Source organism: Haemorhous mexicanus, chromosome 15, assembly GCF_027477595.1.
Source record: "Haemorhous mexicanus isolate bHaeMex1 chromosome 15, bHaeMex1.pri, whole genome shotgun sequence".
NCBI lineage: Eukaryota > Metazoa > Chordata > Aves > Passeriformes > Fringillidae > Haemorhous > Haemorhous mexicanus.
In genome coordinates, this window is record NC_082355.1 from 1,165,419 (window position 1) to 1,182,600 (window position 17,182).

General features: G+C 44.7%; 1 protein-coding gene across 1 annotated transcript; it reads right to left on the reverse strand.

The window, feature by feature from the left end:
- Positions 1 to 332: 332 nt before the first annotated feature.
- Positions 333 to 16,450, reverse strand: HSPA4 (heat shock protein family A (Hsp70) member 4). Its single transcript, XM_059860505.1, has 19 exons — positions 16,269 to 16,450; positions 12,095 to 12,152; positions 10,340 to 10,480; positions 10,017 to 10,139; positions 9,463 to 9,562; positions 8,942 to 9,075; positions 7,390 to 7,634; positions 6,934 to 7,010; positions 6,508 to 6,659; positions 6,279 to 6,385; positions 5,797 to 5,930; positions 5,178 to 5,359; positions 4,729 to 4,815; positions 4,087 to 4,239; positions 3,509 to 3,634; positions 2,685 to 2,792; positions 2,268 to 2,387; positions 1,715 to 1,876; positions 333 to 1,510 (listed from the first exon to the last, which is right to left on the reverse strand). Exons 1-19 carry the CDS (start codon positions 16,373 to 16,375, stop codon positions 1,313 to 1,315), a joined length of 2,514 nt encoding a protein of 837 aa, XP_059716488.1. The 5' UTR covers positions 16,376 to 16,450; the 3' UTR covers positions 333 to 1,312.
- Between the last annotated feature and the right edge of the window lie 732 nt (positions 16,451 to 17,182).

Consider the following 17,182-nt stretch of genomic DNA (forward strand, 5'->3'; position numbering starts at 1 on the left):
AGGGACCGAGCGGGCACGGAGCGGCCGCCTCCGGCAGCGGAGCTCGGGCACTGGACGGGCTCCCCCGGGAAGGGACACGGTGGAGCGCCGCGGTGCCTGTGCAGGGGCAGGGGCTGGAATCGCTGGGCCCTCTGGGTCCCTTCTAAAGCGGGGCATTCCGTGGTTGTGATTCATTACAGAGAGCTTAAATTCGCACCCACCCACGCGCCCTAGGAAGCCGCACAGCCCCGGAGCAGCCCGGCAGAGCTCCTCGCACACCCCAAGAACCAGGGACACAGCCCTTCCCTCCACCCCGGCCTCTCTGCATTGCAATCAACAGCTGCAGCAGGTGATCCAGTAGAATCCAGTGCATTTATTTCTCGCAATAACTGAATGGGTGTTTTTCAGCTTTGGATTTTAACACATACAAATTAATTTTTGCAAGTTTAATGACAATCAGTACTAGAAGCAATTCATTGTATAAAGCTCATAGAAAAAACAAAACAAAACAAACCAACATATCCGTCAGTTCTTGGTTTTCCTGGAAAAAAAGAAACCAAAACAAAAAAACCAAGCATTCCAAATGAAGGCCTCGTGGAAGCAAGCATACCCCTGCCAGAAAAAGTTAGGAACAAGTCAGAATCAACTATCAGCATAGGCAGCTGAAATACAAGTATTCACTCTTTCTACAAGCAGCTAATTTAACTAAAGACAAGGAGTTTACAGGGCCTAATTAGCTGGGGAGTTTGTGAGAAACCCACTCCCCTGTCCAGGAGCACATTCTGAGTCTGATCTGCAGTCTGGGCTAAGGAATAAAGGTGCTGATGAGCCACCTCCTGCTCTGCAAACCTCCTGTAACCATCAACTGTTCCAGTGCAAATCAGAGTGAGTCCAGAGCAGGCATTCACACTAAACCAAGAGCAATGGAAGACTCTGCCTTGGCTCTCCCCTGCCCTCCCTGTAGTGCCACTGCTGCAATCCACAGGGAAAGGGAAGAGCAGGGTGCACATCAGACTTCAGATGTTGCTGTCTCCTTCCTTCAAGGGAGAATTGACTCAGCCTGGACATTAAAAATGGAGAAGCAGCTTATGGCTGTTCCTAGAGGTCTAGTTAGACTACCAAAACTTCTAAATACAATCAATAAAGGCAAACACTGCTGAGCTGAGCGAGTCCTTGGCCACCTCCGTGTTCTGACCTGCTGCCCTGCCCAACCTCTCCAAGAGTTACCAAGAGTGCTGTGGGATTCACTTGCTTCAGTTTGTATTCAGAACGTACAAAGTTGACAACTTAAAGCTTTATTGTAGTTTGCAATAATATAAACAAGTGCTGAAATTCAGTCAATGTCCATTTCTGGAAGCTTCTTGTCGGTGGCTGTGGGGGCAGAGCCCTGCTCGGGGGGCTGGGTCCCGCTCCCGGCGTCCCCCTGCCCGTCCAATGGTCCGTTGGGTTCCGTCGGCTTCTGCTCCTCCTTCGGCAGCTCCACCTTGGGTTTGGGTTTGTTCACTATGGGATTACAAATGCTTGCCAATTCCTAGAGAACACAGAAACAACACATCCTTAGAAATGGTTTTATCTCCCACAGTTGAACTTTAACTTTTGAAAACACCGTTGGGAATACTCCAGTTGAGGGCTGATGTTCCCTGCTACTTTTGAGATTTCTCACCTCAGAGTTTTCTGATAGAGTAATAAACACAAAAACTCACAGAAATACAGTGAGTTATGTAGAAAAACTTACTTTTGCTTTAGACTGTATGTCTTTTGCTTTTATAACTGGGTCCAAAGTAAGACTCCTCTTGTTCTGAAGGTTGAGGTTGTTGTTCATCCACTCCATGGCTTCATTGGTGCTCTTCTCCACCTTTGCCACGTCTGCTTCATCAAGATGCTCATACAGTTCATCCTGCAACACCCAAACAGGAGCAGCTGTGTCAGTGTTTGAGCACAAACTGCATCCCGATTTCCACAAAACTTAGCTTCAAAATACTAAAAGACCATTTAGCCAAGAGCTGTTGTGGTTAACAAATCAACAGAACTGATCACCCACAGCTCGGTAACCAGAGACTGAAGATCTCCTGCTGCTGGCATTTTGCCTCCATGAGGAAATCAACACCTGATTAAAAAGGGACTGAGATGTGCAAGGCCCAAAATCCACTTCTGAAAATCTATTAAACATCAAGAACTCCTAAGCTCACTGGGAGGTTGCACCAGATTTTTGCTTGAAGCAGATTACCTAAAATTCAGAAAATTTGTACCATTTGTTTGCGTTTTTCAGAAATTAAGCATGAAAATACCTTTGCTTTGAATGCATGAACAGCTTTCATGTACTGCTGGATTTGCTTCCCCAAGTCCTCAAATGCTTTTGGTCTTTCTTCTGATTCTTGGAATCTTGCCTGAATAGGCTGACCCAGAGTCTGAAACAAAGCACAACAGGTATCAAAACTCATAGAGCATCACTGGGGGATCCTCAAGGTTTGACAGGATACATCAACTTTCCTGAACTCCTCAGAACTCTGACTCTTCCCTCAACTTACAGCAAAGACTGAACCTCCCTCAGCCCTGCTCTTACAGGTCTGTTGGAGACCTACTCCCCACACACACTCCAAAGCAAGCTGTTGTTACCTCAGAATCAGCAGACCCCAGTCAGCTCTTCGCTGGAACAAAGTTCTCCAGCTTTGGTAAATTCCCATGGGAATGTAAAAACCACTCACCTTCAGTTCTGCCAATTTATCAATGTATATTTGTTTGGGCTGGTCTTCACCATCTTCATAAAGCCAATTTTCTGTATCTTCCAGCTTCAGAGTGAAGCTATTGCGATCCTGCAGCAATGCACACAAAACAAGCAGGTGACATCATTTATTAGGTGACAAATGGCATTAAATGGTACCTGGAACCTTTCTGGGAGGGTTGTATTTTTAGAATATAAATAACTCTGCTTGGAACTCTTTATGCTATTTTAGTGAAAAATAAGAAATAAAATATTCTTCTGTAGAGCTTTGTGGTGGATTCCAGGCCCAAGGAAGAACCATGTGTGACAGCCACATTTCAGATCAAATACTGTCACATCAAAGGCTTTTTTGTCCCCTGCATGTTTTCATTGTCACTACATGAGCAAGCCTGAGAACAGAGGAAAACTTTTCTTTAGCAAAGGTGCCATAAATGTCACCTGGCATGTCCCAGTTTGGGCTCTGCAGACACCTGGCTGGCAAAGCTCCATTGCAGTCAATGGAGATGCAGTCAGGTGCTCAAAGATTCATCCCTAGAAGCAGAGTTAAATTCATTACACACCAAGCTCCTTCAGTACAACAGGGAAAGCTGACTAATAATGCCAAGAGATTTTTAGGCAACAAGTTCAGATACAGGTGCCCACACTTAGTAGATTATCCTCAGAGCCAGAAAGGTTACAATTACTTTTTCAAATTTAAAGTCTGAATATGTAACATATACATATAGTATGTGATACGGGTCAAGAGTTACTAAATCCAACTGCTGATTGTACCACAATGTATCAGGACAGTCAAGCAGCAGTACTCACATCCTCACTGACGAATTTCTCATAAACACCGCAGAGTTTGTCTCTCATTTCATACACGTACTCCTCCACTGCATTCTTGGCATCATTCCTCTCCTTCTCCAGCTTATCCTGCATTATCATCTTACCCTGTGAACAAAGTGTCAAATTAATTGGCTAAAAAGCTTATTATTTAACATTTATTTCCAGGACACCTTGTTAGCAAAGGCTCAAACCAGATCAAGATTTTGCCAAACTGTGATTTACAGAACACAGCACATGACTGAAAGCTGATTTCAGTTTTGGTGTGATGTCCAGTACAGCACAGGACAATGCTCCTCCAGCTGAGGAACCTCCACCTTGTACCTGCAGGTGATAGTGGAGGTTTTCTGCAGAACAGCCCTTTGAGAGTGACAGCTCCCCTGGCCAGGAGCAATGAATGCATTCTGCCTCCACGGGGCACTGTGGCTCACCTCAGACTTCTAACTGCTTGTTTTATTCCTTTCAATCCTTCCCTTAACCTTCCTCAACCATGTTTAATGAAAAACAGCATTTCTGGAGACCAACAGGTGACATTTTTAGCTTGGGCAGGAAGAGTTTACCTCGTTCTCAATGAACAAGTTGAGCATGTCCTTCCCTATCTGCCACACCAGCTGGTTCTCGATGGGAAGGTCCACTGTGGTCGTCTTCACTTTGGCCTTCTTGGCCTGAGGTGGCTGATCCACTTTCTTGTCCTTTGAGTCAGCCTGACAAGTCTGCATTGAAATAGAATTACATCCACAGTAAAAACACATCACCACTCAATTCAAGGGGAGCAGTCAAGATTTACATCAGAAAAACTGAGTTAGCACCTCAACAAGAGAACCAATGGCAATCCCTGCCATTCTGACACCTCAGCTGCTGAAGCCTGAGACAATTAATAAACTGACCTTTTCTGGGCACTCTACATTCATAGGGGATGGTGCTCATGGCAGAAACCTGTTCTAATATTCAAGTTATTGAAAACTAGATGATTATTTCTTCCCTGAACAGGAGAGTTCCCCCATTTTATCAGTACCAGGTCACCTGACATGTCTGCAGTTATCAGTGCCATTTGTGTCCTTTCTAAAGCTCTAATCACAATAGACCACCAGTGCACTGAAATAAAAGTTCAGCTTCCAGAACTATGACAAAGGCAGCAGATGTGCTCACACTCCTCATATTCTCATGAATTTCATGAAAAAAGTCTCAAATGCTCTTCTTACCTCCATTTCTTCAGACTCTGTCTTATTCTCAGGCTGGGTTTGCTGTTGCTCTTCAGCCTTTTGTTGCTCCTCGTCTACTTGCATCTTCTGAAATTCAGAGAGATCCAATTTCACACATTAAACAAATGCAGATCACTGCTTCAGTTGCTAGGCTGATCCCTTAACACCTCTAATGCTCTTTAGGCAAAACAAACAGAATGAAAACAGCAGGAATGAATTATGAACTCCCAGTCTTTGCTCCAGCAAGCCACAGCTCCATCATTAAGAACCTGATCTACACCTCAAGTCCTGGTTTCAAGAGATCTATCACTGGTGTAACATACTCCAATGAGTACTCAGTCTCATATTTCAGTTGTGGGCATGTCTAGTAAATCCTTAGACAAGCCTGAGCCCCTGGCCAGTTGTGCTTCATGGGGATTCTGAGCAGCTGGGAGCAGTGAGTCTGTTACCTCTTCCTCCTTGGCGTGCTGATCCGTCTCCATTGGCTCCTCGTTCTCATCAGATTTATGAACCTCCACCAGAGATGCACTTGAAACACTGAAGATGCCATGGATATTTATTCTGACTTTGACTTTCACTTTGGAACTGGATCCATCTGTTTGAGGAGTGACCTTCTGAACCAAGAAGTGAGCTAAACAGAGAGAAAAAAACCAAACACTTTTGATTAACCTCAGTGCTGAATGCAAAGCAAACCCCAACTGCTGCTGACACAGCTCACTGCAATGTGCTCAGGGAATGTTAAAACCTACTCAAGTTGGACAGCCCAGATTTTTACTCAGCAATGCTGGGGCACAGCTATTGGGAATTCTTTATGTCAAACCTGGTGTTACTTTTGTCAGAGCAAAAGCCTGTACAACTCTCAGTATGGCTCTTCCACGTTTGCTCCAGTATTAGGATGCTCTTTTTGCCCATGGACTTCATGCTACTCCACCTATTTTACTGAAAATTCATTTGAAATGTTGTCCTGAGAGCATTTGCAGTAGACTGCATGTCCAAACTACATAATTAGACAGAAGAGGCTTGAAACACAGAAAAGATTCTTAATTAAAGGTACAAAATGGTGCTGACCTATAGCAGGGTCTGGGTAAGGCAGCTCCTTGGGGGAACTGTAGTAGGCCTCCAAAGTGAAGGGCTCCTTCCTGTAGAAAGTGAGGACCTTGGAAAAGGGAGCAGGGTGGTTCTTGGGGAAGACCTCACAGTCACTGCAAGAGAAAACACAGCCTATGTTCAGTGTGACAACACATCCAGCAAGGTAACAAAACATTTCTAGATACTCTTAGGGAAAAAGCTTCCTTAAGAAGTGACAAGACTGGCCTGATCTTTCAGGTTAAGTAACACAACAGCCATGCAGGAAGTGCCAAACAGCCACTCAACCTTGGTTTTGTTTTCTGCCATCATTAACTTCAGAAGTATCAAAACTGGAAGTGTTAAATGGGCACTTAACCCAGGAAATACCCTATTCTAAGGGTATTTACTGACGTTTGTTATTTATTCTAACCATCACCAGTAATTTTAAGCTGTAACATGCAAGAAGATTGTACTGGTTTTACCTCAGGTCTTCCCCTGCTGGTGAATTCCATCGCAAAGAGATGGGGTATGGTATCAAATCGGTGATAGAAAACTCTCTCACTTTGAAAGCCGGGGACAAAATTGCACACTGCAAGAGCACAAAAGCCACAGTACAAATGTTCAGACTTTAGGTCAACAAGCATTTCATTCAGCAAGTAGCTATTGATGCTGCTTAATATTCTCACAGCAAGAGCAAACAGCACTTTTTACCTGCAGTGCACAGCCTCGTGCCACAGCCTCATCTGCATTCAGGGTCGTACTGACTTCTTTGCCAAAAAATTTACTGATCTTATCTTTGACAGCGGGGATTCTTGTGGTACCACCAACTATCTCTACTGCATAAATATCCTCCTTCTTCAGCCCTAGAAAGGAGTCAGACAATAGATGAAATGTTTCTCTTTCACATTAATACACCAACATCATAAACCAGAAATTTTAATAGACCAACTTTAGGCTAAGTTTTTAAGCAGGAAAAATTTCAGCTCTTAGCTTGAGTGAGAAAGTTTTTTAATCCTGTAACTCCTAAGAAGAAACTGTTGTTTGTGGTAAACTCTTGTGTCCAACATGCAAAGACAGCCTGCACTCTGGCTGGCTCCTGTCTGCATGCAGTGCAGCCCCCCACACACCCCCACTTACTGGCTTGCTCCAGCACGCTGCGAAGGGGCGGCTCCACTCTTGCCAGGAGTCCTTCACACATCTCTAAAAATTTGCTTCTGTTGGAAGAATCCATAAACAAAGCTGCAGCACACCATAAGCAACATTGCAAACAGGATGCTCAAACTGAAGGAATGCCACTTTCACTGTGTACTGCAGGGTTTTCTCTCCCCCAGTCCTAGCTTTATACATTAGTATGTTCTCCCAGACAAAACCTGGTTCCAGTTACCCTGGCATCCTTTCAACATTCCCAGCCCTCCCTTCTAACTCAAGGCCACTGACCAGGCTCTAAACACTTTCATTTCCAGCAGCATTCCTGCACATATTGTTCTTTGATTTCTCACCTCACTTCAGCCCTAAGAGGTGGCGCTTCATACCAAGTTTATAACTGCCTGAAGGGCACTCTGAAGTTTCCCCTCGAAGAGCAGCCAAGGTTACCTGTTCATGGTTCCAGACACATCTATATCATTCATGAAGCACTCTATGTTCATGGGCAGGTCAGAGGCATTGGCACTCATCAGCTTCTTCAGCCTCTCACACTCCTGGTACAGCCTCAGCAGTGCTCGGATCTTGGACTTGATGTCCAGTTTGTATTTCTTCCCAAACTCCTCACAAAAGTATTCCACCAACACCTCATCAAACTTCCTGCCTCCAAGGGTTGTATCGAAGGCTGTAGCAAGAACCTTAAAGGAAGGGAACCCTTCAGTACCAGTACAATGTACCATTACCCAATGAAAGCAATCAGCAGCTCACATCAAAGCAGTGCTTTGTTTCAGATTTAGTTCACCTCTAAGTCAAAGAAATCGGCCTTCCTGGAATGAGGTGACAACTGCTTTAAAAGGAATTTAGGGAGATTGGGCACGACTTAGCAACACAATCTGTTCCACAGCTTGTGCTGGGAGCAGATCTCTGTTCCAAATTCTGCTTAGCCACTGTCAGTTTGAGTCATATCCCAGTTTAATATTTGATGCCTCCTAAGGGTGGAACATGCTTACCCAAAGCTAAAAATAAAACAGAAAGAAAATAAATTATATTAACTCTTAAAACAGGTGCTCCTTTTTGATGAAGAAATTATCTGCAAAGAACACCTGTAGCCCAGCCACCTCAGCTCATTCTGCTCTGTAAACACACCACGAATTTATTTTTTAGGAACAGAACTCACTACCCTCAATACCCCTTCAGATGGCTTTGGCCTCTACACTGGCTAACAGCCCTGCACTCTGGACCCCAAAGCATCCTTTCAACACTGCCATGGCTTCCAAGTTTAAAAAACAAATCCAAGAGAATCACAAAGGTTACATTTGATCACATAAATAAAACTATGAGAAAACAAATGTTGCCAGAACATTTCTCTGCATTTCACTACCTCATGCTTTAAATTCTGCATCTGTTTCTCCAGCCAATCATGAGAAAGGTATTGTAACTGCGAAGTCCAAATTGTAATAATTAACAATAATAATAATAATAAAATGCCAGTAAGAAATGTTAGTGTTTGTGGCAAAACAGCAATGCTTTGGCAGTGTACACTCACAAATACACTGTCATCTGCTGAGCTTCCACTGGCAGCTTAAAGCAATCAGGAATGTTTCTTCATTGTGCATGAGCACCACAGTGAGGGTTCAGAAACAATGTCTGTCACACCACTGCAGGAATTCCTGCTTCAACACCAGGTCTCATGACTGAACTGGAGTATTTTTCTGAAAGCAGCACAGTCAGATATGGTAATTTCTAAACAAACCATTTAATCCAGGTTTTTTATTCTTTTCCGAGTCTGCCGATTAAGGCATGTTTGCTTCCTCCACACACTTCTCAAAAGCTCTCTAGTTCCCTGCCCTACTTTTTGCTCCAGACAAAGTGCAATTTTAAGAACAAGAATTGAGCTGTGTGGATGCCCCTGTGTGAAGCCAGGCAGGCTTGCCTGCCACAGTCCATGGGTGTGCTGATGAATGTTCTACAGAAAATCAAAATGGATGTGAAACAGCTTGTTTACTTTCAGTTTGCCTTTGTTGAATGCACAAACAGAAACTTGATATGCAGAATGCCCCATGTCCACAAAAACAACGTTCCGTGGCTTTTCTTCCAAGGTAGGCAGGTCTGGCTTATAGATCCCATATGCAAGTGCAACTACAGAAATAAAAGTATAGTTAGGACATAGAGGTTTGTAATTATCAAGAAATAAGTGGTAATCAGGAATCAACATTAGCATTTAATTGTGCTCCTCAAACTACAGACACAGAATAAACAGAATTCTCAAGGCTAAAGAAACACGGAAGAACATTAAACAGTATCACCCCTCCCTCAGCTGCCTTAAAACAGATATTCACCAAATATTGTTATGTCTTTGTAAAGCAAAGAAAAAACAGACCCGAATTTAAGAAACTTTCTGATCAACTCATCTATTCCAAGTGTATAAAACCAGCTGTAATTCCAGAAAGCAAGGCTCACAGGCAGAATAAAAGCCTTTTCATGGAGTAAAACTGCAACACTGAGTGAGGGACAGGAAGGAATTACCTGCAGTTGTTTCATTGATTAGTCTCAGACAGTTGAGACCAGCAATCTGGGTAGCATCCATCACAGATCTCCTTTCTGCATCTGTGTAGAAACAAGGAACCTGCAAGGAGGTCAGAGAGCCAATATTAACATTTCCAGGAGCCACCTTCAGGAAATAGTTACAAGGGTGGACAGGACAGCAAGCTCGTGGAGCACAAGCCTCCTTCAAATGCAATGCTCATTTCAATTGCAATTGAAGAACAGCAAAAAAAAAAAAAAAAAACATAAAGACAAAGTTCCTTTTTCTATTCCATATCACAAGCCACTCATTTCTGGAGCACATAATAAGAAAATAGGAATCAAATATTATTTATGTTGCTAATTAGCAGCATTTTAAGGCCATTAATGATATAAGTCTAGCTTCTAAGAGGTGTAAGATTCAGTTTAAATCGAAAAGAAAGATACCTGGACATTCAAGTTTACTGGCCAATTTAATCAGATTTAATTTAATGCTGCAGCCATTTCAGTTCAGACAGTAACTAAGTTCTGTGTGTTTTGCTGGATTCCATACTTACAGAAACAACACAGTCAACCACAGGCTTCTTAAGCGCATTCTCAGCAGTCTCCTTTAATTTGGTCAGAAGCATTCCTGTCACCTGCTCAATTGTAAAGTTTCTTTCTTCTTCCATATACATGGCCTTCAAATAAAAATTGTGCACACTCATTACACTGCAGTGGAACCCATGCCCCATCCCTATTATCAGCCTTTTATTCCCTTCCCTATTAAGGCTTTCCATTCAAAAGAGAACACAAACCACAGTGAGCAGATTCAAAACAGAGAAATAAAAGGAAACGTTATCAGTTTCCTCCTCTGGCTCCTCAAACACGCCAGACTTACCCTGATGCCAGTTGAGCCTGTTGGCAGCTGGACAAGTTCATAGGCAAGGCTTGCTTTTTCAGCTTGAACAAAGGGATCTGAGAATGCACGACCATGAAATCTTTTAAAACTTTGTACTGTATTCTTTGCATTTGAAATAACCTAGAGGAAAAGAAATCTTTAATACAACGTGGCAGGGGAACATCTGAATTTCAAACAGAAGACAGAGTTTTGTTCTCATGCTTCTCCCACCAGAGTATTTTTGTCATTTGTATCTTAACAGCATCTGGGCAGGTGCTGGGAGGCAACTTCCCTCTGGTTGCTCAGGGAACCTACAGCAATTTGAGACGGAAAATAAAATGTACACTAAAAACTGAGCCAAGTCTATAAAATATTGATTACAACCACACTCAAATTTCATAGTGAACATGTAGGAAACTCTTCAGAACTGTTAGTAAAATCTCTTTCCCACTTACCTGTTCTCTACCCCCTACCTTTCTACAATCAGCAATAGCCCAAACCTAACAAGCACATGGATGTAAACTCCAGCTCAAGTTCATCACATGCACATGACACTCAACACACGGATATTCTCACAAAAGACCTCTCACAAAGCTTTAGGAGGTCAGGAGGTCCCCTAAAACGATGCTGTCACCTTGATTTAACTGACAAAAGGTAGACTGACTTTCATTACCAGCAGAGATCAGCACAGAGACGTGAAAGCCCATCCCAGCTGGCTTCACGTAGCACAAGTGAAGGGAATTCTGTCACTGACACCAGAGGAGGCACGCACTGAAAACCACAGGCACTGAGAGAGCAGACAGGCACTGTTCCACAGAGCATTACCTGGGATCTGGGCTCAGGCAGGTGTCTGCTTCCTAAGTAACTCGGGTTGGATGTTCTCTAAGTTTAGTCTGTGCAGGACATACTCATCTCTACAGGGCTCTGTACCAGTGGATTTCCTTAAGCTAAGCAGACTCAAATCCAGAAAAAACAGCTGTGTTTGGTTCTAGCACAGTTGTGTTGTTCTTGAATAACATGGCTGTGTCCAGGGATTTTTGTATTTTAGGTAAAAAAATCTTCACACATCTCTAGGCTTTTTAGGCTAAGAAAAAACAACTGTTTGACTAGTCACTTCCTGCAGAAGACTTGAAAAAAAATCATCTTTTATAGGGGTTACTTACACAGAAACATAAAATCTGATATAGCAAGACCCAAATACCATGAGTAAGACAAATCACCTTAACTTCTTCGCAGTCCTTAAATTACATTTACCTGCCTACAGCAACAGAAACTCAGACTATGGGCAAGAACACCCAAGAGAGATATTTAGGTTGCAATACAACCACAAAGGGTCAAGAAAGCTCTATTTACACTTAAATATGCCTCCTTTCTGCCAAAATCATGCACTTAATGGAATTCTATAGAACAGAGTCACATAATTAAAAGCCATCATAAAGCACAGGGACTGGAACAAACTAGGGCAGGGTGAAGCACCACTTGCGAATTTAGGTTCGCAACTAGGAAAAAAAATTAGTAGTTATGAGAATTTCTTAAGGGGCACAACTTTATTTTGTACACTTCATTATGTGCAAGGATCAACCCTGAGATTTCTGTGCCAGATGACAAAGCAGCAGCCCATGGAGAACAGCTGAGAGCAGCTCAGCTGCTCACTGATTAGGGAGGCAGCAGGGCAGCAGCTCAGGGACATCTGCTATGTGCAGTGACAAACCCCACACTGCTGCTCTGAAGTTGTTCTACCCAAACCCCACTCACCTGGCTCTTAGCTGCAGCACCAATGGAGCGATTCTTGGGCCCAAAGGATATACAGGCTCTGCAAGGAAGAGTGAGTTCAGTCAGTGACTCTACAGCTGCACATCTACTGCACATCTTCTGGGTAAAAATACTGATACTGTCTGGAAGACCACTGTAATTAATATGATTTGGTCCATAAAAACGTTGGTCACTCGCTGCAATCTGTGCATGGAACATTCTGTGGATTCTGGGAAAAACAGGCACTATAACTGCATTTAAAACACAACAGTCCTCCCTGCAGAACAGACTAACCCCAGACTCATCCATGCTCCTCCAAGCGTCCCACCTAAGCACTGACTGGGCAGAGCCTTATCCCAGTAACTGCCCATGTGTGTGATGCACTCAGGGATAAGCTGGTAGCTAATAACATGGGAAACACTCGACTGTTCAGCACACAAACACGAGGTAAATCACACATTAAGGAAATCGTTCCTACACGTCTGCAGCAGATGCTAACTAAGCTTTCCAGGTTAAGGCAAACCCTTCAAGGGCAGAAAGAAACTGCCTGCACAGAAAGACTGGTCTTTCAAAGTTTCATCTGTACCCACTGAAACAACATGGAGCACAAAAAGAGAAATTATGTTTTACTCCCCCCCTGCTTTGCAACAGCCTGCAGTTCTGAATAGAGAAATTCTCCTTTTAGAAGAAATTCCTTGGCTGATTAAGCCTCTTGATTTACATATTTAACAAACTGTAGGAGCCCTAACAAAACAAAATCCAGCCCTCTAATCCAAGTTGTTCATACCACTGAGGCAAACTTGGTGGGGGGAACCCTGCCATTAGGTAAGCAGATCTTTACTGTTCACACAACATGCCAGCTAAGTCTAATTAAGCTGCTCTCCATGCAGCAGGTTAAGAATCTGCTTTACAGCAGGGTGATGCCACAGGGCTGCTACAGAAAACATTCCAGCTCAGCCTGAGGTTTGGAATTGGGTGTTCCAAGCAGAAACTGTCAAAACCAACCTGAAGGCTGGGGTGACAGAATTGCATTGGGTTTGTATCTTCTTCCAATTTATTGACAACTTCACAAATGCAACAAGGCCTACCTTAAAGAATGTGCTGCAACAGAACTAACATTTCTGAATAAATCTGCAGTTATTTGAAACAACTATTCATGACAGCAGTTTAAAAAAAAAAAAAAAAAAGCTAAGTGTGTGCTCTGCAGACCCTCAGGCCCACACCAATGGAACAGGAGGTAAAAACTTAATGAGCCCAGAGCAGGGAGCTGGTTATTCATTTACTCTGGTCTCCTGAAAGGAATTAAGACATGAATTGTGCCCTTCTCTTGGGAAAAAAAAATCCAGCTACTTCACTGCTGAATTCACAAACCAAGATCCCCTCACTAACACAAATGCACAAATTTAGATGAGAGTCCTGGCAGGGAGCCAGCAGAGAGGTGAGTGAAACTAGGAAGAAGGAGGGAGAGAAGGAAGAATTTTCAACCAGCCTCATTCCCCTAATCAGTTCACAAGTACCAATAAACTCATGAAATACAAATTACACTATTACACAATTTCTGGGGGCTGGAAAACTAACCAGTGCATTTTAAGTAGAAACATTCACAGTGAAGGTCATCAGAGGTCTAATGAAACAACTTCAGAAAGTTAAAATCTCTGCTTCACACACCTGGAGGCAGCTCCTCACCCTCCCACACCCACTGCCACTTCCTGGGAAGATCCCCTGTCCCCTGACAGTTCGTGTCCCCTGCACTGATCATCAGCACCAGCTCCAGAACATCAATCACAGTGATTTCATTTAGCTCAAGGCCCTTTATCCCTACAGAAATAATTAAACTATCTTATTTTTTCCTCTCAGTTCCCACTACTTTTCTCTCTATCACTTTCCCATGTCCAAAGACAAACACAGTTTGCACAGCTTTGGGATTTTAGAGAATCCAAGTAAAAGAGCTGAAGGCAAATTCTGTGGGAGTGTCATCTGTGCCACTGGACTCAGTCCAATGCACTCAGAGGGGTTTATTTTAATAATACAAATTATTACAGTAACACATACAAAACACAGTGTTTAACCCTGACCATGAGCCAGTGTCTGAGGAAACCTGTCACTACACCTTGCACGACTTCCCCACTGTAACAACTGCTCAGCACTGACTTTTTGAACCAGGCTTCTGATTCTAAGTCACTTAAAAACCATGCAGAAGTTCTTTTAATAGAAGGGTCTGCTTGCAGAACAATTTTCTGCATTCCCTCAGAACAGTACCTGGAGATTAAGCCCTGTAAAAACCATCTCATTTGCATTATGCTCATTTTTTCCAATTTCACTTCAGGCTCTCATAACTGAATTATTTCCCAAGAGATGCACAGTGTCAGATATTTTATTTAGCTCATCTCCTTCAACAAGGGAGATTTGTGCTCACATCTCAAATATACAGATATATTTATCAGCAGAACTTGAACTCCCTGAGGGCCAAATACCTACAGCTATTAGAACCCAGCTCTGCTCCTCTCTACATTCAATATTTTCCCAGTACATCTAACCTTTAAATTTCCACCTTATTGAGAACACTTAAGAGATCTCCAGATACTCAGGCACACATGCTGAATTCAAAATTTCCTTCTCCATTTATTCATTGCTTAGAGACAAGAGCAAGTAAACAGTGATGTATGGTCTAATGAGAAGCAAGGTCACTCTGGGCTTTCTGAAGTGATGTGAGGGATCTAAAACAGCCCAAACATCGAAGATGATGCAGCTGTCTCATGGAGACAGCCACTTCAGGATCTGCTTAAATAAAGCCACCCTTAAATAAAGAAACAGAGGGGAAGCTCCCGAAGCACTTTTAGGTCAGCTTTCCCCCCAGTTCCTCTCCAGGTCTGATGCCCAATTCTTGAAGCAAATTCTTTTTCCACCTTCATTTTGCAACTCATTCATAGAGTTTTATAGCAGCTCTCTCCTTCCTTCTTAGAAGTTCCTTAATAAACAGAGGCAATGCACACTTCCGTTGAGAATGTGGTAGCAGGGATCATGACACAAGCAGGGCTAGAACATACTGACCACATTGTATCATGGAATCATGGACTGGGAGGGACCTTAAAGCTTATCCAGTCCCCCAGTCATGGGCAGAGACACCTTCCACTCTCTGGCTGTTCCAAGCTTCATGCAACCTGGCCTTGGACACTGCCAGGGATCCAGGGGCAGCCACAGCTTCTCTGGGCATCAGGTGCCAGAACCTCCCCATCCTCACAAGAAAGAATTACTTCCCAATATCCAATCCAGACCTCCTCTCTGTCAGTTTTGAAGCCATTCCCCTTGTCCTGGCACTGCAGGCTGCTGAGCAGCTTTCCAAACTCTGATCCCAGGACAAGCCACGGCTCACACCAAGCCCGGCACCAGCCCAGCTCAGCTCAGCCCAGCCCTCCCCGGTCCTGCTGTGCTGGGACCGCAGGGGAATGACAGCCGTGCTACCAGAACAGGCGTACGAACACACAGGGAATTAAGGTCTGGCACTTCCAGCAGCCAGGGATGCTTTTCCCTACACTCACAGCCCCCGTCCTTCTAATCCCAAGGGCAGAGCCCCGCCTCGGGGGGGACAAACCGGCCGTACTGCACCGAAAGGCTGGGAGAGCTGGGGCTGCTCAGCCTGGAAATGAGAAGGTTGTGCGGACACCTCGGAGCGTCTTGCAGCGTCTCAAGGGGCTACAAGAAAGCCGGAGAGGGACTCTGCATCAGGAACTGGACTGACAGCACAAGGGGGAACGGCTTCAGACTGAAAGAACGGAAATTTAAATTAGATGTAGGGCAGAAATTCTTCCCTGTGAGGGTCAGGAGGCACTGGCACAGATTGCCCCATCTCTAGAAGTATTCTAGGTCAGGCTGGACGGGGTTTGGATCAACCTGGGATGGTGGAAGGTGTCCCTGCCCAAGGCAGAGAGGTAGAACTGGATGAGCTTTAAAGTCCTTTCCACCTCCTTAGCATCCTATGAGTCTGTGATTCTACGAAAGACAGCTGAGCGGGCCTCCCGAAGCCCCCTCCGTGTCTGCCGCGCTTTAGCGCATCTCTGCAAGCACTTTATACCTCCGCTCCTCCCGGCCCCGCCACTTCCCTCCCTCCCCAGCCCCGCCACGCCGGGCCCCGCGGGCGCCTTGCCGCCGCCTCAGCGCGGCACCCGGGCTCACTCACGGCGTGCAGCGGTCGCTGTACTCGTTGGCGACAGTCTCGATGCCGCCGGCGCGGGCCACAGCCACGTAGCAGCTCTGGAAGCCCAGGTCGATGCCCACCACGGACATGGCGGCGGCGCTGAGGGGGGAGCGCGGTACCGGCAATTCTCGAAAGATCCCGTCGGGCCGCGGCCGCGCCGGCGCTGAGGGCGGCCGAGATCTCGCGAGAGCGCGGGGCGCGCGGCGGGGCTGAGGGCGGGCGCTCTGGGCGGGCTTTGAGGGCGCTCGGCCCCTTCTCGCTTTGCCAAAGTTCTTTCCTTGCGTCAGGAATGGCAGAAAAAGGCCATAAAGGCACAGCTTGGCAGCGCTGCAAAGGTCGCTGAGTTGTTGCCCTCGGTCCGAAGCGGTCGGTGCCACAGAAAAGTTGTTTAGTGAAACTTTTTGCTTGCCCGTGATGTAAGGACCTGAGGGTGACAGGTGTGGACGGGAACAGCGCACACACCATGAGGTGTAATGATAATACAAGTATAGTCCCTGGAAACACAGTTTTTGCAAAAAAGGACTTTAACGCCTCCTTAGAATTTTTCATTTGTGATTCAGACATCACTTGAAACGTCCAAGGCCAGGCTGGACAGGATTTGGAGCACCCTGGGATAGCAGAAGGAGTCTCTGCCCATGGCAGGGGTGGAATGAGGTGAGCTTTAGGGTCCTTTCAACCCAAACCATTCTGGAATTCGGCATTCTGATTATTCCTGAATTACAGCAGAAAGCCCAAGGCTGGTTTTGATGATCCCAGGCTGAAAATCCAAGGTGTCATAATTTGAGATTGTGTTAAAAGATCCTTTGAAACCAACCGTTCTCCCAATAAAATTCAGCATTTGACTGCTTTATGTCCAGTAGGATTTACACTACACTTGGTGTATAATCATCACAGAA